We start from the raw sequence: 20,591 nt of genomic DNA, 5'->3' as shown, positions 1-20,591 counted from the left end.
GTTAACATGTCCTCTGAAATCCCTATTAAAATTGCAAAGGTACTGGTGGAAACATTTCTCTATCAACAATTCCATATAGATGCTGGAACATATAAATTGACTGTTAGATATACTGTTCCCAGATAGAGGGTAGAATGTAAATGAGTTAATACCTTTTTAAATTGCATGCATTTTTTATTTTCATAAATCAGAGATATAATATTGGTTTTATATTAAAAGTGTTTTTATCCGATGACTTTTTTTTATATATACTTTTGTAAAATTAATATTTTATACCTTTATAAAATTAATATTTTATAACTTTATAAAATTAATATTTTATACCTTTATAAAATTAATATTTTATACCTTTATAAAATTAATATTTTATACTTTTCTAAAATTAATATTTTATACTTTTATAAAATTAATATTTCATACTTTTATGAAATTAATATTTTGTACTTTTATAAAATTGATATTTTATACTTTTATAAAGTTAATATTTCATACTTTTATGAAATTAATACTTTATACTTTTATAAAATTAATATTTTATACTTTTATAAAATTAATATCTTATACTTTTATAAAATTGATATTTTATACTTTTGTAAAATTAATATTCTATGTGCAATAATTAATTCTTGTTTATTTTGCAAAACAAACAACAGTTACCTTGTTTATCTAAGAACATTTTACTTCATAAAATAATGTGGGACAATCAGAACTCTAAAATTTTAAAAAGTGGGACAATGGGGAATAAACCGTTGAGTTTATAATTGTTACTTTTGAATGTGCATGTCAAAATTTGAGAAAAAATACAATTTGTCAATATCCTTACATACAGCATGTCATTTTTTAACAATCTCTATTAAAATCAGATTGTTTCCCCCTGTTCAAACCAGCCAAAAACTTTAAAAAAAACAAGAATGTGTCCATAGTACACGGATGCCCCACTCGCACTATCATTTTACATGTTCACTGGACCGTGAAATTGGGGTCAATACTTTAATTTGGCATTGAAATTAGAAAGATCATATCATAGTTAACATGTGTACTAAGTTTCAAGTTGATTGGACTTCAACTTCATCAAAAACTACCTTGACCAAAAACTTTAACCTTTCAGAAAATGTAAATCAAACTTGTTGTAATGAAGTTTGTTTAAAATTGGTCTCAATGAAAGCTGATCGATTTTTCTAATTTGTTTGTATTCTTAGATTCATGGTGCATGTCTCTGAACCACTAAGCATACAAAGCGAAACAGTAAAAGAGATCGTTTACAAAATACTTTTTTTTTAAATCTATAGTGTATATGTTCCAGACCATATGAGTATTTGGACCGTACGCGTACGGTCCGGACCGTATACGTATACTCGTACGGTCCGACCATACGCGTACGGTCGGACCGTATGAGTATACGCGTACGGTCCAGATGATGTTTTGGGATCATATTGGTTAAATTTAAACAAATATTTATCAAAATCATTATTTTTAGTTATACAAATTGATTTTATTACATGTATATGGATGAAATGATTAAGCGAACAATTGAATTTAAATATGTGTTTATTTTTATATCCGTGATTCCTATTTTGGTACTTAAGGTGACAATGACTTCCACAAAGAACGTCATATTTTTTTTACAGTAACATAATTTGTTCATGCACGTTGCTTTGTAAAGTTCCTTAATATTCTAAAACGATTGTCCTCCCACTCTAAGTTTACTTCCGATAACTTCAATTTTAATTAGCATACTTATATGAATTACTGTCATGCTAAATACAGGAGATTAACAGATTAAATAAACGTGATTTTTTAAAATAGTTATAACATTATTTTGTTTTATTTCAATTACTATTGAACTTTTTACATTAATTTGAGATGTAAGCTATGTTGATCTGTTATATACATTTGTATCTGATAAACGTGACCAACTTCTTAATATTAGTCAGACCGTACGCGGACCGTATGCGTATTTTGAAAATATACGCATACGGTCCAGACCATACGCGAACGGTCCAAATACTCATACGGTCTGGAACAGATACACATTTTGACCTTTGTCAATTTATGTAGTTCGAATAATGTTCACATCTTTAGACTTAAAAATTATATGCAGCTGCCTGAAAAAAAATTAGAAGCCAATGTAAATTTTTATACATTTTCTTCACAAATACTTCGACATGAAAGTTTAAGATTGTTTGAATTCAATGAAAATTGAAAAAACACATGCATCTTACTAAAAATAGTTATAAATTTGTAAATGATTTACTTACTGTAAACTTGTATATTATTTTCACCGACCTTCAACTTTTGAAGTCATAGGCGGATTTTTATGTTTATTTGTTTGTGGCTGGCAGCAAATAACGGACTAGGCTGAAGCTACATTTTATGACTTTCTTTTTAAATGCTATCCTACTTCTAACGTTGCCTTAGTATCCCAAAACTTTATAAAAAAAAAAAAAAAAAAAAAAAGAAACTAGAACCACAACTCGAATTACATGGATTTTTTTTCTTTATAGGTTCTTGACTGATACTTTTAAAGACGTTTGCATTCTTATGGAAGTTAAACTACATTAAATTTCCTGACAAAAGTGTGTAGTCAAAGAGTTTAAAATTATATATGATGAAGGGGAGAAGATAAAGGGGTTATGACTTTTCCATTTTTTTAAGCTTAGATATTAAAAAAAAAATGTAATATTATTTTCGAAAAAAAATTAGCAAAAATGTAGCTCATTCAAAAAACATTGATGGTAACCCATTAAAACAGTAAAACTGTCTTGAATGTGTATTATTGTATTCTTATGGCTGTTCCTAGAATTTCAAAATGTCCATTGATAATTCACTAATTTTGATTGCATTTGAAATGGAAAAGTCGGTATTTTTTTATATTTGGGGACATACAACCTTGTTCTCCTATGAGTTGTTATGGTGTCCAGAACCAACTTTGGCAGGAAAACTGACAATCATCGTCATCTAAGGTAGACAATAATTATACATCTACATCTACATTTTACGTTAATATGTCAAACTTGACCAATACTAAACGCTTCCGGTGGGCGCAAGAATAAGAGTAATTTTGTAAGATAACCAAAGAATATACAAGCGAGTATAAAGTATAAAAAAATAATAATAAAGCAATGTATAAAAAGGAGGGGGTTCCCATTTGCTTTTCGTTCATCTGGCATGAACCAATCCGGCTTCCGTGGCAGTACCAGGGAAAATAATCCCCGCCGGCACAGCTCCAGTCCATCATTTGACTTACTTGGCAAATGGGGGACTGCACAGATTAGATAGAAAGTGTTAAAATTGAGAACAAGTGAAATTTATATGTGAATTTATCTTTAAAGAATTCACAAGTTGCATTTCACAGAACAAGTAAAACTATGTTATATATAGTCTCGGACGATGTACTTAACCAGTAAAAATCTATCAAGCTTCAATCCAAAACTAAGTTTGTTTTTCGTAACTATTAAAAGAAGAAGACTGTGTTGCATAATGTTTCAAATGTTGTACTCAACCATTTAATAAAACGTTTACGTAAACATGTATATGGACCATCAGTTTGATGGAATCTTTATGAATAATTTTAAATATATAATTCTGAATGTAGAATCTGAATGGTATTTACTGTGTCGTGAATGGCAACTAGGTAATAGTATTAATACAGGGTCAGAATAAAATATTACATCAATAAAGCATGGAGCCGGATTGGTACACAAAATCTAATTGATCAAAACCATGTCTGACAATATTAAGTAACTCATGCATTCATGTGTAGAAAGTTAAATTAAGCTAGACCATTAACCAAAGAATGTGTCGTAGACGTTAGTTTCATCAGGAGCTGAACTTTAAAGATCAGGATTGTATTAAAAAAAGTTCAAATAAGATCTGTGGTAAAACAATGTCAAATAATGATGCTTCAAAACAGAATACATTTTAACGAGTGTCAATTGTTGGAAATGACATTCGCGATTTATTAGTATAAATCATTGAATATTTACGGTTTGGATTGTGTTGACTTTGTTGGCTTGTAATGTGCTGAATTATGAATCTGAACATCCAGTAGAGAGTCCAGAAATTTACATAAGTGGGGGCCCACTGACTGAGCTAAGAGGAGGCCCGCTCCAGTCACGCATCAATGATTCCCTTTATAAGCAACCATTTTTTTTCCAAAAAAAGGGGGCGGCCGGGCCCCCTGGGCCCCCCTTAATCCGCCTCTGACATCATATAAAGATGGTTTTGACTAATTAGGTTCAAATTGATTCAGTGGTGGGTTTTGTTAAGCAAATCTATTACTTGATGGAATGTTAGATGTGGTAATTGTTCCTGTTGCCTGCAATTAATAAAACGTGTAGATAAGATGAATGAATTTATATTTTAACGTCTAGTGACAAATATTACATGCAAATCAGACCAGAACATGCTAATTTAGTATGATTTAAGCCTTGCAATGTACTAGTCCTACAGTCTGTCGGGTACCTTATATGTTACTCAATCTAGATATGTTATTATGACTGGGAGCAGGCAATCATTTGCTATTGCTCTTAAAAAATACTGGAGTCGATTTCACGGAAAAACACTTAGGACTGAGATTGATTATAAGTATATTGAATTGTTCATTACTTACAATCAATCTTGGTCCACAGTATTTTTGTGAAATCGTCTCCTTTAATGTTGAGCGGAGAAGCAAAAAAATACTCATTTTCAAAATAAGGAAGTTGTATGAGCTATAACAATTGCATTTGGCTATGCATCCATGAAGGCTGTCCTTTTTAGGCACGTATTATAAACCCAAAGTTTCTTTATACTATAAAGTGTGAAATATATTAAGTCCTTACTAACACCTTGGCAGAAACTATACACCAATTTCAATTTCATCATTCCCAAGAATGTTTTTGACACCCAGATAGTTTTTATGCCAATTTTTTAATACTCAGACTTTGGTGCCTCGATCTTGGAAATATAATACATTATTATTTTATTGACTATCATATGCCTGAGTGCTTCACCATAATTGATTATAACCCAAATGTGTTTAACATCTGAGGCCAGGCCAAGGGCAATGTATGTATAATACCAGTATTCATATTCCACCTTGGACCCTAGCCTTCCTTTTAAATTACCAAGATTATGATCTAGATAAGAATAACATATGTAGATCTAAACCAAGAAAAAACTTTCATGAATGATAAACAGGTTTTATTATCTAGTATGATCAACTATATTGACCAGTGCTTGATTTGGCAGATATTCTTGTTGCCACGGTAACATAAGTTCCAAAAGGAAAACAATATTCAGGAATATTATTTCCACAGGAAAAATATTACAGTATATGTTCATAACGGAATAAATGGTATAGAATGTTTGTTCCAACAGGAATAGATATTCTGACAATGTTTATAACAAAGTTTCCAATGGAACTTCTGTTAGGCGGAACAAATATATGTTGACATTGAAGTTCTAGTGGTTTGTACTTTATACATAATTTGCACAACAGGTGTCACATATAGAGCAGGATCTGCATACGCTTCTGAATCACCAGAGATCACCCATGGTTTTTCGAAGGGTTCATTTTGCTCAGACTTTAGTTTTCCATGTTGTGATTAGTACTATGCTGTTGTTTGCCATTTCTTTATTTGCCATGGCATTGTCAGTTTATTTTTTGACTTATGTTTCTGAATGTCCCTTCGATATCTTTGCCTCTCTGACATTTCTTGCTATGAACACTATTGATTGTCACTAGAAGAACAGGGACTGTTTTAACTACAGGAGCATGCAAATTCTTTTTTTCTTGTAATGTTTTGTGGACTGTTGGTCATGTTGTCTGAATTTCTTTAACTTAGGGTTTTTATGTCATTTTGATGTCTTCTTCTCTTCCCTTGTGTTTTTGTTTACATGTAATGTACACTGCTTACTGTTTTTATTGCATAACTTAAATTAACAGCTTTTGCATATCATTATTTGAAGGAGAAAAAAATGCTTGACCTTGGTAATGCTGGGTGTTACATTATGTCATTTTAAAGAACTAATACAACACATACTGGATATGCATGGTTCCAATTGATATCATTCTGTCAAAGTGTTTGGATTTATGTGACATTATTGGTTCTTTTATATGGCAAAAACCTTAGTCAGCATGTTGAATTGAGAGAAGAGTATTCTAATGGGTTTAATCTTTTGGAGCAGCTTCAATAACTGTTTTCAAATGATGAGATTATCATATTTTTTCATGCAGGGATGGACTATGTACATAAGTACAAAGACAGAGTTTGAAAAAATGTCAAACAGTGTAAATAAATTGTTGTTTTTCAGGACCATAAAAAATGAATGAAATTGTATTAAGTTCAAACATTTCCTGACCTTTGTACTCTTGTACCCGTTTCACAACAAGACAATAGTAATGAAATCAAATAAATTTTCAAATCTTTATATCCGTATTGTATAAATAACAATATACTTAATAAAGTTGCATTCCATAACAAATATCCTTGTTCCATATTAAAAGTCAACATAACTATTGCAATTACAATTTCACAAAATTTTGATTTGAAGCAAAACCGTTAAGTCAGTACCTTTACTGCTGCCCTATATGCTAATGGCATTCAAGGCAGTAAGTAGGTAAGTAACTATTAGTAATAAGTCAGTATAAACTAGGTTTCCAACATGATTCCTAGCTATTTCTGGCTTTGGCAATACTACTGGTTGATGAAAATAATTCCTTGATTTTTATGAAGTGCTGTTATTGGAAGATGATGACCTAGATTTCATTAAGCCTGGGACATATCGTGCACTGTCAGGTCTTGATGATGTAAAAGATGAAGTCGGCCATGATCCTGTTGATCCTGAAATATTAATATTGACTTTTTTTAAATTCACATTGATTTTTACAGCCTAAATAGAGAATGAACAAATTGGTTGAAGTGTAATATACAAGTTTATAAGGACAATCTGTTTCTGGTGGATAGTTATTCCACATCTCCTTGTTTCAATATAAATAGAAATGAACAGACTGGTTTAAATGCAGGTCTAATAGAAAATAAAAGTTTAACTTAGAGTGAAAAAAATAGTTTGACTACCACTGATATAACTCCAAAGTTCTAAATTTGCCATGCTTTTCTTTTATATGCATTCTTCCATCTTGTCTTTTCTACTTCAATTTGTAGTTCATTTTTGGTACTTATAATTTTTTTAAAATGTGTTAAGGACATTTTGATTCAGACAATTTGAAATATATAGATTCCACAACTGCAACAAGTGTATTACGACATTTCTCCACTCGAGACATTTAAATTTTAATATTTAAAGCACGAGGCTTGTCAAGCTTTTCAAATAATTTAAATTCAACTGTTGAGAGTGGAGAAATATCGTAATACACGAGTTACAGTTGTGGAATTTGTTTCTCTTATGATTTTATCCTTCCTTTTCAAACATTTGAGGAAAGTTGTGTACTTTGGATGTGACGTCATCAGGCATGGTCGCCTTTTTTCATGACATCACAATAAGAAAATTCAGAAGAAAACAAAATTTAACGTCACAATTAAATTTCAACCAATCATTTGCTGAGAACAGATTTTTCACTAGTGAGGAGAAATATTTTTCTCACACCGGTCAGGAAATGTGAAAATAGCACCAAAATTAAAGAAATAAAATTTCATACTTTGCTAAACTAATCACAAATGAAAAATATACATAATCTATCTACCTATTCATATTATATTGTTTTTGTTTATATTACCTGTATCTGAACTGTGTGTAGAAGAAGCATCCATTGTAGCTCTTTCTGCAGAAATGGCTTCTAGTCTCTCTGTATAAAACCCATTAAAATCCAATCTGAAATAAATTAATTGTCCACAATAAATATATACATACATGTAAAACAAAAATGTGTCCCATGTACATGAATGCCCCAATCACACTATAATTTTCTATGTTCATTGGACCTTGAAAATGGGGAAAAATAAATCTCCAATTTGGCATTAAAATTAGAAAGATCATATCATAGGGAACATGTGTACTAAGTTTCAAGTTGATTGGACTTCAACTTCATCAAAAACTACCTTGACCAAAAACTTTAACCTAAAGCGAACGGACAAATGGAAGCACAGACCAGAAAACATAATGCCCCTCTACTATCGTAGGTGGGGCCAAACGAACGGACGGATGGAAGCACAGACCAGAAAACATAATGCCCCTCTACTATTGTAGGTGGGGCATAAAAAATAAGTTTTTTATCAAACCTACCCACTCCATTTTTTTTCAGCATTTTAGCAGAAACAAGGGTATTATTTCATTAGGCCTAAATCATTTTTCATACTATATTACAATTAGTTTGGAGACATATTTTTTATGATTTGTATCTTTATACTGTATGTGCATTTTAGTGCTTTTTGTGTTTTACATGTGAATTTACCTGTATAAAATATTATGTAATTTAGGTTCTCCACTGTTACAGCTGTAGTCCATTATCTTTTCTAATAATTCCAGCAGTAACCGAGTAAAGTTCTGGTCAAAGTTTGCAATTGTCCTTTCAAAATTTTCACTAGCAACTAACAAATCCACATTTTCAGCAACAATCTACAATTAAATGACAAAATGGTTGTTGCTTAGCATCCAGCAGTAATGTATAATGATCATAATAAGATGAGTTCTAAAACATCTTTTACTCTGAAATGACCAGAATTGTAAACTTCCTTGCCAGGTTTATTTGAATATCTACAATGAACAGACTAAATACACATACAGCAAAGTCAAATCTGCATTCACTGTGGATATCATTTATTTGGGTTACCATATTCCACAACAATATATACAATCTTTTAGGAATTCCATAAAAGTAAATACCATAGCAATGGGATGTACTCTATTTTTAAAATTTGTAATTGATTAATTCCTAATTGGCTATTATTCATGTATGTTCAATACTGATGTTCAAGATGAAAAATGTTATTGATACAAATTTGTGTTTACAAATATATTGGGAAAAAAATTCTGAAAGGAACATAAACTATAAAATAAGATACAGTAATACTTAAACAAATTTTCTCACAGAAAAACATTTCAGCTCATTATAACAATTTGTGAAATTATAAACAGATTTATTTATCTGTATATACTTTCTATAAATTATTCAATAGCAGAAAGTCACAACATACAAAATCTTCAAAGATGCAAAAGTGTGTTGTCAATTACGGTTACGATTTACTATATCTAATATTGATTATACTGATATTACTACTTTTATTGATGCATCATTGTTTGTTTTCATGAGTTAAAATGCTATAAAACTAATAAAATCGATTCACACTTGATACTTTCCGTCCTAAATTTTCACATTGTACATTTCCTGTCAATATTGATACAGTTGAGTTATTTTTTTTGGATGACACAAAGGGGTCATTTTGGGTATTTTGAAATGATTATTTATATAATACAAACACAGGGTAATAAGCAATGATGTATTTGACAAAACAAAAATGGCTTCACCAAAATCATAAATCAATTGTTCATGTTACCCATATAACTGATTATTTAGTTTCAAAAATACAAATACCACCACACCAGGAACTAGGTGCTCCGCAAGTCACAGCTTTATACGACCCCAGATGTGGAACCCTGAACAGTTGGGGGAAATATGGACACAACATTCAAGCTTGATACAGCTCTGAATTTGGATTGTGATCAAATTTTTGACATAATATGAGTTTCTGACACAAAACAAATGTCAAGATCATACAAATCTATTATGCAATGTTGTGCAATTAAAGATTTCTTCTTCAAACTTTTAAAAATTTGGAATTTGGAAAAAAAAATTAAAACTACTACCACCACCCTTTTTTTGCAATAAGTCCAAAACCTGACATTTCTTTATATACAGTATTTACAAGAAGTGTAAGGGAGGTAAATCTGAAAACATACCAAACATTGTATGTTAACTGTTTTTGAATTACCTCCCTTACACTGCTTTTAAATTGTCCATTGACCAGAAAAACCTAGTTTCCCCCTTTTTTTGCCCGTAATTCCAAAACATTTTGAGCCATAACCCCCAAAGTAATTACTAACCATTCCTTAATGGTATGGGAACTTGTGGTATAATTTCAGAGAGATTCATCTACTTAAATACAAGTTATTGTTTGAATACTACAAAAATGCTTGTTTTGGGCCCCTGTTTTGGCCCCTAATTCCTTAACTTTTTGGACCATAACCCCCAAAATTAATCCCAACCTTCCTTTAGTGGTATTGAACCTTCTGGAAAAATGTATAGAGATCCATTCACTAAATCTCAAGTTATTGTCCGGAAAACCTAGATTTCCTCCTTTTTTGCCCCAATTTTTCGCCTTTTTTAGCCCTTAATTCCAAAACATTTTAAGCCATAACCCACCATCATTACTAATCATTCCTTCATGGTATGAAAACTTGTGGTATAATTTCAGAGAGATTCATACACTTTTAAAAATTTGTAAGGGTTCCGCGGAACCCAGTGTCTCGCCTATTTTTGCTGTAAATCGCAGGCTCAACAACAATGAGGAAAAAATTCAATAAAAATATTCCTCTTGTTACTATTTTATGATTGTAAGAAAATCTAAGTCCATTTAAAAGTAAATTACATAAAAAACGGAGTAATCTTTTTACAAACTTTACTTCTGGATACAATCTTATGATCATAAATAAGCTTCTGTCCAAGTTTGGTACAAACCCAGGATAGTTTAAGAAAGTTATTAAAATTTTAAAAACTTTAACCACAGAGTGAATGTAATGGTTCCCCGCAGAAAAACTAAGTCCATTTAAAAGTAAAATATGGAAAAAATGGATTTATTTATTTACAAAATTTACTTCTGGATACTATCTTATGATCATAAACAAGCTTCTGTCCAAGTTTGGTACAAACCCAGGATAGTTTAAGAAAGTTATTAAAATTCTAAAAACTTTAACCACAGAGTGAATGTTATGTTTCCCTGCAGAAAAATCTAAGTCCATTTATAAGTAAAATTCGGAAAAAATGAAATTTTATTTTTACAAAATTTACTTCTGCATATTATCTTATGATCATAAACAAGCTTCTGTCAAAGTTTGGTAGAAATCCAGTATAGTTTAAGAAAGTTATTAAAATTTCAAAAACTTTAACCACAGAGTGAATATTTGTTGACGCCGCCGACGACGCCGACGCCGACGGAATGTAGGATCGCTTAGTCTCGCTTTTTCGACTAAAGTCGAAGGCTCGACAAAAACACAAGTTATTGTTTGAAAATTACAAAAATGCTTATTTTGGGCCCCCTTTTGGCCCCTAATTCCTAAGCTAGTAGGACCATAACCCCAAAAATCAATCCCAACCTTCTTAAGTGGTATTAAACCTTCTGGTAAAATTTATAGAGATCCATTCACTAAATCAAAATTCATTGTGCGGAAACTAAATGAGTCTTTGGACGACGACAACATGATACCATTATACGATGCAAATTTTTTTTTGCGGTCTTATAAAAACAAGAGTGCACACACTGAAATGTCTCGCCTTCTTTACTAATCATTGATATCATGTTGATAGTCCTAAATATAAAGCTGTATTACAACTGTCACATAAACTCAACATTAACCAAGAAAACTTAAAACATTGATCATTATGAACCTAGAAAATGAGGTCAAGGTCAGATGAACCATGCTAGGCAGACATGTACAGCTAACAATTCTTCCATACAACAAATATAGTTGACCTATTGCTCAACAATTAAGAAAAACAGACCAAAACACAAATACTTTACACTTAGCAATAAACCATGAAAATGAGGTCAAGATCAAATAAAACCTGCACGACAGACATATACCGGTAGATCATAAAATATTTCCATACACCAAATATAGTAGATCTATTGCAATTAGTATTAAAAAAAAAGACCAACTCAAAAACTTAACTTTGACTACTGAACCATGAAAATGAGGTCAAGGTCAGATGACACCTTCCAGTTAGACATGTACACCTTACAGTCCTTCCATACACCAAATATACTAGACTATTGCTTATAGTATCTGAGATATGGACTTGACCACCAAAACTTATCCTTGTTCACTGATCCATGAAATGAGGTCGAGGTCAAGTGAAAACTGTCTGACAGGCATGAGGACCTTGCAAGGTAAGCACATACCAAATATAGTTATCCTGTTACTTATAATAAGAGAGAATTCAACATTACAAAAAATCTTAACTTTTTTTTCAAGTAGTCACTGAACAATGAAAATGAGGTCAAGGACATTGGACATGTGACTGACGGAAACTTCATTTATGAGGCATCTATATACAAAGTATGAAGCATCCAGGTCTTCCACCTTTTAAAATACATAGCTTTTAAGAAGTTAGCTAACGCTGCTGCCGCCACTAGATCACTATTCCTATGTTGAGCTTTCTGCAACAAAAGTTGCAGGCTCGACAAAAACCTCCCAAAAGACCACAGATTTTATTGGTACCTAATACCATCAAGTTAAAAAGTTGAAAAACTGAACTCCTCAAAAAATAAATTTGTAAATGTATGTAAGAATAAAAGTTCAGCATTCTAATGGTCCGTGCAGATACACATATTTTAATCTGTTCAAGGGAAATAACCTCCAGTACTTTTTTTTTTATCTTTTAAACTTTACTTTTGTAAATATAGTTTATCTGCATGAATTATATGGCTTTTCTAAGAATTCTTTATAAAAATGTCATAAAAAGTAAACAAGAAATGTAGGTGTTAAGTGCTAACAAGAGGCTGTCACAACGACAGCAAACCGGATTTATTAATATTTATTTGTGTCCTGGCAATATCACAAGAACCATTACTGATGAATGGTGAAAGTGAAAATTGTCAATATCAAATTTGACCTCCATTTTGTCATCAGTATCAACATATTAAAATTTGAAAAGCTTAGATTGAATGGTTCATGAGTAAATGCAACAACGTGAATGGAAACGCCATTTTACAATCTTTCAAGAACCATAACGCCTGAACGGTAAAAGTTAAAATCGTCATTATTGAACTTGACCTCTATTTTGTCATCAGTAACAACATATAAAACTTTCAAAAGCTTTGGTTGAATGGTTCATGAGAAAATGCACAGACACGACTGGAAACACCATTTTTCAATCTTTCAAGAACCATAACTCCTGAACGGTAGAAATCAAAATCGTCATTATTTAACTTGACCTCTATTTTTTCATCATTTACAACATATTAAAATTAGGGAAGGTTTGGTAAAACAGTTCATGCATAAATGCATGGACACGACTGAAAACTCCATTTTTCAATCTTTCAAGAACCATAACTCCTGAACGGTAAAAGTCAAAATCGGCATTATTGAACTTGACCTTCATTTAGTTGTCAGAAACAACATATTAAAATTTTAAAAGCTTTGGCTGAACTGTTCATGAGTTAATGCACGGACAACATTTGATTGCCGCCCGCCCGGCCGCCCAACCGCCCGACTGCCCGGCCGCCCGCCGTACATCCCCAAATCAATAACCGACATTTTTGTCACAAAAATCCGGTTAAAAATGTAATTTGAATATATAAATTACATTCCAAAGGGACATTTTTCCTGTAAAATTAGTTAATGGGCACTTTTCAAACTCATCCTAGACATAACTGATATATATCTTTGAAATAAATTTGTCAAGAAATAAAGGCAAGAGAGTGTTTACAATATTATTTCATATAGAATTTACATTTCTAAGGGACATAACTCTTTTATAAAAATAATTGATCAGAGTGGAGTTTTAAAATTGGTCCCCGACATTACTGACATAATCCCTTTGATATAAATTTCATACATGTAGCCTTTTGAGTGCTTACAAAATCAATTTTCTGTATAATTCATATTACCAAATGATCTTAGGCTTTTTATTGGCAAGAGTCTTCAAAATAGATTGAATAGTTCTAATTAAAACCTCTAATAAAATTTCATAAAAATCTGACAAGAATTGTATTGGCCAGAATACTTTAATAATTAAACGACCTCACAGACAGACAGACGGATCAGGTTTCCCCCTTCTCCAGCACAGTAATGTTCCTCTAGACAATAATAAATAGAATACATATGTGACAAGACAATTACATAAATTCCCCAAAAGCCCTACCATGTGCAAAAGACAGAGACAGTGTGTAGATATGTCATTATAAACATTTATCTCACCTTATTCTGTAATTTCTGGTTCTATTCATGAACAAATATGGACAGATAATCATAAAATAACCACATGCTGTCTATTCAGATTTTGAATGATTAAATGATTAAAAGAATAAAACTAGTGGTTCACATCATATACCCTACTGTATTTCTAACCACTGATAATCCTATTAAAAGTAAATTTTGCCCAGGGGTAGAACTTTGCAACAGAGCTTCCAAAATATATTTTAGCCCGCCAGACATTTTTTGTCTTACCTCATATTTAACCCATTGGGACTAAGTAACAAAAGGCAATCATGGTAATTAATTGGGCATCAAATAAACCATGATTGACATAAAAAAAATTTGTAAGGGTTCCGCGGAACCCAGTGTCTCGCCTACTTTTTCTGTAAATCGCAGGCTCATCAAAAATGAGGAAAAAATCAATAAAAATATTCCTCTTGATACTATCTTTTGATTGTAAGAAGCTTCTCTCCAAGTTTGGTAAAAATCTAGGATAGTTAATGAATCTAATAAATGTTTTGAAAACTTTAACTGCAGACTGTATGTAATGTTAACTGGAAGTCCATTTAAAAGTAAAATACAGAAAAAATGAAGTTATCTTTTTACAAAATTTACTTCTGGATACTATCTTATGATCATAAATAAGCTTCTGTCCAAGTATGGTACAAACCCAGGATAGTTCAAGAAAGTTATTAAAATTTTAAAAACTTTAACCACAGAGTGAATGTAATGTTTCCCCGCAGAAAAACTAAGTCCATTTAAAAGTAAAATATGGAAAAAAGAGATTTATTTTTTTACAAAATTTCCTTCTGGATACTGTCTTATGATCATAAACAAGCTTCTGTCCAAGTTTGGTACAAACCCAGGATAGTTTAAAAAAGTTATTAAAATTTTAAAAACTTTAATCACAGAGTGAATGTTATGTTTCCCCGCAGAAAAAACTAAGTCCATTTATAAGTAAAATACGGAAAAAATGGAATTTTATTTTTACAAAATTTACTTCTGGATACTATGTTATGACCATAAACAAGCTTCTGTCCAAGTTTGGTAGAAATCCAGTATAGTTTAAGAAAGTTATTAAAATTTCAAAAACTTTAACCACAGAGTGAATATTTGTTGACGCCGCCGACGACACCGACGACGACGGAAAGTAGGATCGCTTAGTCTCGCTTTTTCGACTAAAGTCGAAGGCTCGACAATAAAACTTGACTTTTGATATTAATTTGATATTTTGACCTAAACTGTTAAAATCATGGTGCATCATTTAAAGTGTGCAACATCAGCAAATGAGCATACTGATATCTGCCTTAGACTCTTTATCTACAGGATGTTGACTTGACAATGGTAAAACAAGGACCTGAGACAGATACGTTAAATCCATGTACGTTTACAAAGCAGGATTGAGATTAAGTAACTCTTTATGGTTATTTCTTCTAGGTATCAATGATAATTTTAGCATTTTTGAAGAAAGTGGTTCTGACTTATTTTCACTTTAATAAAATCTTTATTCCAAACATTTAAAATTTTTCAACAAATCATATTTATATATGCATTTCTGATAATCCTCATCTTTTTCAGGCCAAAAGATGCAATGAACTTCAATTCCTTTTCCTTAATTATGTTAAAATGGCAAATCCACTTTATAAGTCATTTTCAGGATTGGCACAAAAAGTCAAAGACATAATTTAACAGTCAAGTTCAGACAATAAGACCTTTTTGGAAGCTGTGATTTGCAACCAGAATAGCAGTGTTAATTGTTCTGGTAACTGCATTCTGCTCTAACTTGATGCATTACTTTTAAGCATATTGAATATACATGGTAAAATTTGTGTCAAACAACCAGTATAAGATATCAGTGGTAGAATTTCCTCAATTCATAACTGTTTACATAATATCTTACTTTAGTTGCCATCTTCTGTTTAGAGGATGTGGCTTTCGAATCTTTTTTTGTGGCTTGAAGAGAACTTTCTCTTGTAGGTTTAGTCTCTACTTCTACTGAAGTACTGGAACTCAATCTCTGAAAAAAATGGTTCTCTATATGTCATGCTGTTGAAAATTTAAAAAGGTCATTTATTAACAATAGATCATTACAAATCTTGCTTAAAAACAGCTGTCATGAAACAATTTCATATTATACAATTGTGTTTTGTAGAAAGTTTGATTAAATTTGTAGTTTTCTTCCTTTAATTTTTTAATAATAATTTGACACAATTGTTGAATTTAATATGTAAAATTTGAGAATATATAATAAAAAGCCTTTGCTTTAGTACTAGTAATAATCTATGTGACAAAACAACACATGGCCTGCTGGCAAAGAGAGTTTGAAGCCATTCTAAGGAGAAGGAATTAGGGAATAAAAGTCTGTATAACTGTTATTTTCAGGAAATAAAAAGTAGTCTTTGGTGATCCTTTGTTTGTACACACCCTTTAAAAAAAAAAAAATTTTGGTACTGAATTTCTTGACTCAAAAAAGAATTAAAAGCTGCGCCATGAGTGTATGATACGCCCATCGTCTTGTGTGTTAATTTTTATGCAATAATCATAAATAGTTTCTGACATATGGCACATATTGTGAATATAACAAAATAGTCAATATTTCTAAATTAAATTTTGAATCGTTTTAAAAAAGTATTTAAACAGATTTTTAGATTATTATAGCTTAGAAGCGTGTAAAGTTTTAGGCAATAATCATGAATTGTTTTTGAGATACAGCGTTTTTGAAAATTTTGGCGGGCGTAATATTGAGGGGCATATAGCTGTAGAAAAATTACCTGTATAAAGTTTGAGAAGGTAACACAGACCATCATGAGTTTATGTACAGTTTTTAAGAGATCTGGATTTGTCAACATACAATCTTTGAGACAATTATCTAGGAAGTCAGAATGATAGTCCAATACATTGTCTATATTGGAAACCTAGAAATAAATTAATATTATCATGATAAACAGTGACTTATAACTCATATTATAATTATAACACATGTACTTGTTTAACCTATCCATTAACTTGTAGCATTATCATCATTACAGTTGGTTTTTTTTAAGCCAAGCATACAATAAACAACAGTTGGCAAGTCATGACACTTTCTTTAATTCAAATTATGATAAGTGTATTTTATACAAATTATGATATGTTGTTGACGTAGCAGGAAGCAGTAACCTCCACCATTGCAGGCAATGTTGGGAGGAAAGCCTGGCCAAGTGGTAGGGACCATTGGAAATTTGTCCATTAGATACCAAGACTAAAGAACAACGTATTGCATCATGTAAAAGAAAAATAACCTCAAGTAAAATTTAAAACAAATTTTATTTTTCTATATTTATCTATCTATTTATAACATGCTACTTTCACTTTCATTGTTTCTTCCAACTTGACAATACGCATTGTGACATCAAATTTAATGTACCACTTTTGCATAGAAATACTTACCGAGTCCATATTACTTTGAAAGACATGCCAGTTATATTCTATCACTTCAAACAGCATATAATATTCAAAGTTCTGTACAAAATTTAACATTTTCTGTCGCAGAGCAAAGGCTGCAGAATACCATTTACAAGAATGTAAAGAGTACATCTTGGCTGCTTTGTTTCCTATCCACACACTAATAAAAAACAACAAAAAATTATTTAAAGTGTGTTCAAAAATAACATGTTATAAAGCAACAACCAGCAAACTACAACCTATCACAACACAATGGTGGAAGCCTAACCAAAGCATAAAACAAACTATGACATTAATTGTGAGGTCAAAACTATAAACTTGAATGCATTGTTAAATAAACAACATGCAATACTGCAAAGCAAATGGAATTCTAATGTAAGAAAACTTAGGCTCTACAAAATTTGATTTCATTAAAGACTGGAGCTTTTTGTATCACATACAGAAATGTTTCTGTAAACAAAAATAACAATATTCAGACTGTCTTATATTTTAAATAAGTTAGTTTTATATATTTAGAAACTTGCTAAATATTAGTTAGAAAAGATTTTGCCTAAAAGAAATTGAAGATTGTTATTATAAGATACAAAGAATTTATTTTTGTTCATGGAATTCAAGCTGTCATGTTCATGGTATAAAAACAGATTAGTAAAGATTTTGCTTCAAAGAAATTGGAAATACCAGCTGCCAAGGTTTGCTTGGGTTTGAGCAAACTTGGAATTTAAATATGAGTTTTAAACTTCACATTAGAATTGCGGAAGATTTAAACAATTAAAAAACTTTATTGGTAGTTTAATACAGTTGTCCGATTATACTCCAGTTTAAATTTATGGTACTTCAAGATAAAGGTACATGCAAGTCCCTAAGTACACATTTCACAGGGATAAATTTTTGTACTATGTTTATCTTTTGATTTATAGTTAACTAAATATATGAAAGCCTGTCTAATGTGAAATATGTTGTAAAACAATAAAAATCTTTAGTACATTTATTAGCTAGATCAAACAACAGTATAGTAACACAGTAGTTAGAATGTACTATCAATACATAAATTATTTAAAACAAGATCGAAGGGTGAATACATAAAAGATTTCATACTGATCCCAGAAGGAAGCATATGTTACTCATACCAATAATTTATTAAAGGGCTCCATAATGATATTCCATTATTTTTAAAATGTAAATCACTTTCAAGAGTCTTTATCTTATTAACATAAATTTAATTTTAGAACAGTCATTTCTTCTCTTTGAAGTTTCAGTAAAGATTTAAAATTACAAAACCCTGTTTTCTGGCTTTACTAAATGTGACAGTAAAACCATAGATTGACAGTAACAAGTACTTAGATTAAATTTTAAAGGAACCTTGGCTTTTTATTCTGAACCTTTTTTTTTATCGTAATGGTGTTTAAATCTTAATTTATAACCCTACAGAATACAAATATATTAAATGTTATAGTTTTATATTTTGTTAGTTAAAGAGCATCTTATCTAATCTATAAATTTCTTCTCCTCATGTTTACCGTTTTTATTTACAATTGAGGCAATTAAAATCATTATATATATATATACACACAAGTCTAAATTGAAAACTACGTTCAAACCTATGATTGCGTTGGATAAAAACCGCAATTTTTATACATGTGCATTGGTGTGTCGATTGAGACAAACTCAAGAGTCAGCGAGTGCTTAGTGAATTGATGAAAAATTTATAAAAAAAAACAACAAATGAATTCTTTGTACAAGCTAATATTCAAAGATGATGTTAATTTCCCAACTTAACATTATCATTGACTGATTCTATGTCTTCTTCTTGGAAATAAAGAACTTACTATCTATATGGGGTTTTACTCTACATATTTTAAAGTACTGGCATTAACAGTAAGGCCGTGTTCACATTGACCTAAACTCGGTGTTGTGTTAGTGTAACTCACACATATAAACTAAACATAATTACGTTCCCATTGATAAAACTCAATGTTTACATGTAGTGTAAATCATGTTTTGTCTACATGCAGTCGATAGTCGATGTAGGCCTTGTGTAGGTTGAGTGTACAGAAAACAAGGCATTCAGAACTTTAATTTTCCCATGTATATTTAAAAAAGAAACGATTTTTATATAAAATTGATACTTATAACACTTATTAATAAAGTTCTTTGCAGAAATATTTGTCTAAACTTGATATATTTATTTGTCATAAAAACACTTTACGTAGCCTTATTAATCTCTTATCAAGACTCATCCATCATCTTTGCCGAACACATAATTAATTTGAAAAGGTCTTCCCGAATCGACTGGACGTACACACTGACAGAAATATTTGCCACTGGTATTTACTCAAACAACAATTTATTCATAAATGCATTACTGAAAAGGGGTGAGATTAATTGTTTGTTTGTGTAGTATCTCAGATCCGTTTAAATACAATAAGAAATAAAAAAAAACATTACTCCCTCCCTGTGCCAAATACTCCTTGGAGAAAAAAATCCTTAACATCGCAATTCTTTTTCTTTGTCTGTAAGCACGCTGATGTAGCCTATGTTTTTAATGAGTAATCGAGGCATCTTTAAACTACTGCAAATCATCCAAAATGACTTTCTTAAAAGAGCAACCACTTTACTTTATAAAAAAAAAGGGGTGGTGTTCTGAGTCAGAATTTTTTTCTCGCACGAAAGTTTATATTTAGTTTTTTTTCGATGGTACCAATTCAATATTAAACACTATAATGTATGGGGAAACTTTGGATTCAGAATATTTGTTCATTCTAATCATCTGTAAAATCAAATTGTGGAAAAATTCATCCCCCCCCCCCCCCTCTTTTTTTTTTAAAGTCAAATGGTCGTTCCCTTACTGCTAAAAAGTTGTTTGAAAATTTGAATTCAGTTCTACGTAATGAACATTTAAATGACATATAGTTTACAAGTGTGAACAAACCGTATGTACAGGTAGCTAAACAAGGTGTATAGATGTGAACAAATTTAATGTGAAACTAGTGTACATTACATTAAACCAAATG

The 20,591-nt window shown here is 31.0% G+C and overlaps 1 protein-coding gene across 2 annotated transcripts in view; it reads right to left on the bottom strand.

Moving 5' to 3' along the window:
* Positions 1-6,396: 6,396 nt before the first annotated feature.
* The window catches only part of LOC139490498 (gamma-tubulin complex component 2-like), a 39,089-nt gene continuing 24,894 nt past the window's right edge, over positions 6,397-20,591 (bottom strand). The window contains exons 24-30 of one of the 2 annotated variants that reach the window (XM_071277273.1): positions 17,566-17,740; positions 16,908-17,051; positions 16,037-16,153; positions 14,140-14,160; positions 8,396-8,559; positions 7,721-7,815; positions 6,397-6,827 (exon numbers count right to left, since the gene is read on the bottom strand). In XM_071277273.1, coding sequence (XP_071133374.1) covers positions 6,712-6,827; positions 7,721-7,815; positions 8,396-8,559; positions 14,140-14,160; positions 16,037-16,153; positions 16,908-17,051; positions 17,566-17,740 — 832 coding nt within the window. In that variant the 3' untranslated portion in view covers positions 6,397-6,711. The remainder of the gene's footprint in view (positions 6,828-7,720; positions 7,816-8,395; positions 8,560-14,139; positions 14,161-16,036; positions 16,154-16,907; positions 17,052-17,565; positions 17,741-20,591) is intronic. The other variant, XM_071277274.1, reaches the window with a different exon arrangement.

This window comes from Mytilus edulis, chromosome 10 (assembly GCF_963676685.1).
Source record: "Mytilus edulis chromosome 10, xbMytEdul2.2, whole genome shotgun sequence".
Classification (NCBI taxonomy): Eukaryota; Metazoa; Mollusca; class Bivalvia; order Mytilida; family Mytilidae; genus Mytilus; species Mytilus edulis.
Note: the sequence above shows the minus strand (reverse complement) of the source record. Positions and strands in the feature narration are given on the sequence as shown.